This window comes from Alligator sinensis, unplaced genomic scaffold (assembly GCF_000455745.1).
Source record: "Alligator sinensis unplaced genomic scaffold, ASM45574v1 scaffold205_2, whole genome shotgun sequence".
Lineage (NCBI taxonomy): Eukaryota > Metazoa > Chordata > Crocodylia > Alligatoridae > Alligator > Alligator sinensis.
The window spans coordinates 416860-422859 of NW_005842563.1; the positions used below are offsets into that span (position 1 = coordinate 416860).

At 42.7% G+C, this 6000-nt stretch overlaps 1 protein-coding gene across 2 annotated transcripts in view; it reads right to left on the reverse strand.

Annotated features, from left to right (window-relative positions):
- ASB18 (ankyrin repeat and SOCS box containing 18) overlaps nucleotides 1-4319 on the reverse strand; it is a 51062-nt gene extending 46743 nt beyond the window's left edge. For both annotated transcript variants that reach the window (XM_025214085.1, XM_006032343.2), the window contains exon 1: nucleotides 4084-4319. In XM_025214085.1, the coding sequence (XP_025069870.1) occupies nucleotides 4084-4315 (232 nt within the window). In that variant the 5' untranslated portion in view covers nucleotides 4316-4319. The remainder of the gene's footprint in view (nucleotides 1-4083) is intronic.
- Between the last annotated feature and the right edge of the window lie 1681 nt (nucleotides 4320-6000).

A 6000-nucleotide genomic window follows, 5' to 3' on the forward strand; every position in this document is an offset into this window, starting at 1 on the left:
GGCTGTGTCATGCTGAGCTCAGCCTAGGACAGTGGTGGCAGGAAGGTCCCTCATTCCAGGTGCTCCCACTCTGTGCCACGTCCTGCTGGCTGTCTTCCACTGGATGGGAGCAGGTGCTGTAAGGAGGACTGCTGGCTACTGCTACTTGTTCCCAGTCAAGCCCAGCACCCTGCACAGCTGCCCCCTGCAACTGGAGCCCCTGGGCCAGCAGGGGAAACAGTGAAGGGCAGGGAGCAGGGACCCACCCACTGCTGCCACTGAGCCCCAGCACCCAGCTGCTTGCAGCCTCCAACTGGATTGGGGCAGGAGTGGTCCTGAGTCAGTTGGTGACAGCTGCAGCAGGGTGGATCCCTGTCTTCCTCACCTGCTCACTATTTGGTACCTCTGGGTGTCCCACACCAGCCTGGGGCTCCAGCCATGCCTGAGACTTTACAGGGACCCAGACAACTGGGGCATGGGGAACTGGAGCTACCAACAGATGATCTACACTGTGGAAGTGGGGGTGCATCTATGCCATTGCACCCCCCTGAACCTGCCTTTGTTTGTTATCCTGCATCTGGTTCAGTTGCTTATATTGGTGTAATGTGACATTTTAGAATAAACATCTGCCATTCTAATTTGGGAGCATTTTGGGTGGGGTGGGGGGAGAATTGGGGGTGGATATGCAAATTATTTTGGTTAGTTGAGACCAGGAAGAACAACGTGGGTTTTCAAAATACCCTCATCCAGGTTAAGTGAATGGGCAGCCTGATGGCAAATGCAGTTCAGTGTCAGTCCCTGCAAACTAATGCACACTGGAGGGGGGAAATGAAAGCTCCTCACATGATAGTGGTACAAACTTTGGAGGGGGATATGGATGTTGCAGTCAATGGTTTAATGATTTTTTTTTTTTGTGACTAGATAAGTAGAGCTAGGGAAGAAAATTTGAGGGAAAGTTTTCCGTCAGAAAATCTGTTTGACAAAACTGACAAATATTTCTGCCAGAACCTAGTGAGATGTGTCAAAATTTCATAAGAAATTATCAGTGTCAATAATGACAAAATGTTTTGTTCCAACAAAATGTACCTATAAACCTGTTATAGACTTTAGATCATTTTGATTCAATAGAAAATTCCCTTCAAGCTCTAATAGTAGTGTAGCTGCTTCCCCTGCAGCCTTGTAAACTTTGTTTCAGGAAGGCAGAAAAATTAAAGTATTTTGTGTAATTATAAACAAAGAAGTTCAAAGGTTTGTTTGCTACTTCATCTCCTTAATGCCCACATATAAATTTCACCTGAATTGCATACTGACTTACAAGAAATCAAATTTCTGTTTAGTAGATGTTGCAACTCTTCCTATTATTGTATCCCTGTGTGCTGTTATAAAATGGTAAAGTGAGTAATGATGTGTGAAGCTATGGCAAATTGACCTCATGCCACGTAGCTTGTGAAATTCCATTGCTTACGGTAGAAGTTTGCTAATTAGCACACGCCATAACATGGTCTCTCACAGCAGTTTCTCCTTCACTCCTCAGCAACAGCTCAGTACAGTAGCGAAGTCTCATGTTACCAAGACTTCATTATTTTCATAAATTACACTAGAGAATGCTTACCAGTACACCATGGAGCATTATAAATAATTAAACTTCATTTGTCAAAGTCAATGCATAACATATAGTATGATGCATTAGCCTGTCTCTACTAAACTATGTGTTCTCCTCATTGCTAATCCATGAAATTTTGTAACCTGCCATGGGGCTTTCAGTCATCAGTGTGAAATAACAAGATTTTACTTTTTTGCTTAAAGATGTGGGATGACAGAGAGAAATGATTGTCAAACTTTGAACCCAGTTGACTTCAAATTTAAGAAGAGTAGGACTTGAATTCCTCCACATTATCACCACCCAGTCTTCTTCCCCCGGGTACCCCAGTATATGTTCCTAAGTGCATTGTATTTGTTAATTTATCCTTGCAGCTATAGAAGGTTCACGAAACCTTTGAAAACCAGGTGCTAGGAAACTGTCTACATGCACAAAAGCTGCCTATGGCAGAGCTGAAAATTAAACCTACATTTCCTGAGTTTTAGGTCAGTCCATTAGCCACAAACCCATCCTTTTAGGCTGTGCATCTTTATCTACCCTCTTTGTAACTTAATGCAAAGTCCAAAGACTAATTTAATGCAAGGTATTTAGGTAGTGGCCTTTCCACATCCTTATTCACAGAACTGGTGTAAATCATTAATTCTGCCAGCCCCCTGACAACACTTGCTTCTGCCTCTCTTCTCCCTAGTTGCTCCTGTGGTGCCTCCCTCCTGTGTCTAATGCTGCACTGAATGGGAAATGCAAAGAGAAATTTAAACAATTGTTTTGTAGGCTAAGTTCGTCCCACCTGGCTAGTTTGCCTACTGTTCTTTCCTTCTTGTGATTCTCCCTTGTTTTAAAGTGTTTCATATAATTTTTTGTTCAAAGCAGAAGAAATAGGAGAATAATATGCTCCTGCATGGATTAGACAATAGCAGGGCAGCACTCTTTTTGTATCCAGAAAAAGAACCCATCCTTTTGCTCTCTTTTATGAAGAATTTTTATTAAGGTTGCAGAGCCTTACATGTGTAGCAGCTGCAGTGTAGACAGAAATCCAGAAGGTTTGGAGGCTGTCTTGAGAGCTATAGAAATCCCTACGAAGCTCAGGCCTCATCTCTATTTCCTGCCTTCCTGTGAGAAATGGGTACAAACCACTGTTGATATTTAATCTATCTGTTGTATTTATTGTTCATACAGGCTGCATCTACACATGCCTTTACTGCAGAGTAGACTAATTAGCTGCAGAGGAGAGTGTTTATACATGTGATGCTATTAGGTGGCAGTAAACTAATTAACACTGTCAGGGACAGTACTATATTATAGCAATTAACTGCAATTAAATGCACATGTAGATGCTGACTGTTGGTGTAAATTGTACCCGGTCAGCACAGGCAGCAGGGGGTCTCCTACCTGCCATCTAGCCACAGGGTTCTGCACTTGCAGCACCCTCATACCCCAGTTGGCCCCTCTGCTGCTCGATGCTGCCACCCAGAGCCTGGGGCAGAGCAGGGCAGGAGCGGCTCTGGGATAAACTGCTCAGGAGTTTATTGCTACAAATTAATTGCATGTGTAGATGCACCCACAGAGTTGTACCAATTCCTCTTGCACATTGTATACATAAATGCAATACAATATAATTTAAATACAACATAATTTCTGGTTGCTTTACTTTTTAAAAATGAAGCAGTATTTAAAGTCTGGTATAAAGGCTTTCTTTTAAAGGTCCAGTTCAAAGTCCCACAAAGAGTTGAATGATAAGTATTTTGGGGGTTGGTAGTGACTGTTTCAGTACAACATGAAATCCTCCTGGTTTGAAAACACAGCTGTAAAGGAAGTGGAGTAACCCTGAGCTCTTTAGGGGAGGAATTTGGGGATCAGCAACGTGAAGCCAAAGAAGCAAAAGAGGCACATTAATATGGGACTGATCAAAGAGCTGAGTGCAAGGTTTGCAACCAAAAAAAAAACAAGTGTCGTGCCCAGAATGTGGGCTAGTGAGTTCAGTTCTTTCAGTTCTTGACCATTCAGTTCTTGGCTTTGTTCTGAAAGACTGGTTCAAATTCTGTTTTACTGGCAGAGAAGGAAATTAATGGTAAAACTTACAAAAGTTACCTGCTTGGAAATCATTCTAACACATGGTAGGACTGAGAAATGTTCCTTAAAATGCAAACCCCCCCCCAATTTGCTCTTTGATTCTGACCTAGTTGCTGCATGTAGGGGGGAGCCAGCATACCTGCATAATGTCTGGTTGCTTTAAATACAACAAACAAGCGTACCATAGAATCTAGTAAAGAAGTGGGACTGGTGTGATTAACCCAGCTTGAAGTTTGATTTTTTTTTTTTGTGCACCAGCTTGTAGCCTGGCAAACCTGCTGGAATAGCTCTAATTCACTGGAAAACAAGACTTCATCTATCAAACATCTTCCCTGTCATGAATGCTAGTTTTTCCCATAATTAAAAAGAAATTGACATTCTATGATAGGCATATCTCTCTCCTCCTTTTTTTTAACAGGAAACATCACAGTTACCTACTAGCACCAAAGGGTGCAGCTGAGCTGAAGGTTCCTTCATCCAGTCATCGTTCGATAGTTCTATGGTGGCATTCACGTGCTTAACTTTGGTACAAATCAAATCCGTCACTGTCTTCTTATTCCCGGTTTCCAGAGCATACTTCAATTTTTTTACCAAATCTGAGTTGAGTGGGTGATCAGGAATACAGTCAAAGCTGGACTTTTTCAATACTTTGCTTGTGGGAAACATTTTAATACAGGGTACAAAGTCAGACAGTTCTAAATTAGTATTGTGTGTGTGTGTGCGTGTGTGCGTGCGTGCGCTATAAAAAGAATGTGCTCAGATTACACCAGTGGGGAATTAAAAGCAGAAAAACAGCCAGATAGAACGGAGTCACTGAAAAGAACCATGCACAATAAACCATCTTTTGAAAGGTGGAGGTGGTTTTTGTTAACTTTGTATTTATACAATAAGTATAGCAGGGGGAAATATTGAGAGAGGCTCTTCCAGAGGACTTGCACAGGAAAGGCTGTTGCATTCAAAACCTGTCACGTGGAACAACTCTCCACCTCCCCCCCTACTCCGGTGCTTAAAAAATAGTTTGCTCAGATGAGAGTTGCAAAATTTTTGCCCAATGGGAGAGAAGTCTATTGATATTTTTTTCACTTGAGAAATCAATTTCCATTCAGCAAATGGTCTATCTCGCTGGACCTGTCCAGTTTGACCAGAACTTTGTTTTAATTTATAGTTTTCTTTTTGTCTGTTGAGAAGACAACAATTATCCTAAGAAAAGGATACAAGTAAAACAAGGCCATACTCGAGAAAAGGGTCTACTAATTTAAGCATTCCATTATATATTGGGTGTATCTGAATTGTAGGATGGATCTAAAGGGGTGTTTTGGGGAGAGGGGACAGAAGTTTCACATGCCTATGTACTGTGCTTTGGGCAAATATGGAAAAAATGCTTGTGTAGATGGCAAGAATTTTCATTAGTGAGGTGACTTTGTGACTTAGTGTTATACTTTGACTTTAGCAAGTCTTTTGATACGGTCTCCCACAACATTCTCTCAGGCAAGCTAAGGACGTACAGGTTGGATGAATGGACTGTAAGGTGGATAGAAAACTGGCTTGATCATTGGACTCAGAGGGTAGTAGTCAATGACTCAATGTCTAGTTGGCAGCCAGTATCAAGTGGAGTGCCCCAGAGGTTGGTCCTGGGGCTAATTTCGTTCACTGTCTTCATCAATGATCTGGAAGATCGCATAGAGTGCACCCTCAGCAAGTTTGCAGATGACACCAAGCTGGGGGAGTAGTAGACGTGCTAGAGGGTAGGGTTAGGATTCAGGGAGACCTAGACAAATTGCAGGACTGCAACAAAAGAAATCTCATGAGGCTCAATAATGACAAGTGCAAAGTCCTGCACTTAGCATGAAATACTCCTATGTACCAGTACAGGCTGGGGGCTGGCTGGCTAGGTAGCAGCTCTGCAGAAAATGACCTGGGGGTTACAGTGGGCAACAAACTGAGTATAAGCCAACAGTGTGCCCTTGTTGCCAAAAAAGCTACCTGCATACTGGGCTGCATTGCTAGGAGTGCTGCCAGCAGATCAAGGGAAGTGATTCTTCCCCTCTGTTTAGCACTGGTGAGGCCACATTTGGAGTACTGTGTCCAATTTTGGCCCCCTAGTACAGAAAGGATGTGGACAAATTGGAGAGAGTCCAGTGGAGGACAACAAAAATGACTAGGGGGCTGGGGCACCTGACTTAGGAGGAGAGATTGAGGGAACTGGGCTTATTTAGTTTGGAGAAGAGAAGACTGAGAGGATGTTTTAATACCAAGCTTCAACTACCTGAAGGGTGGTTACAAAGAAGATGGAGCTAGACTGTTCTCAGTGGTGGCAGATGACAGAACAAGGAACAATGTTCTCAAGTTGC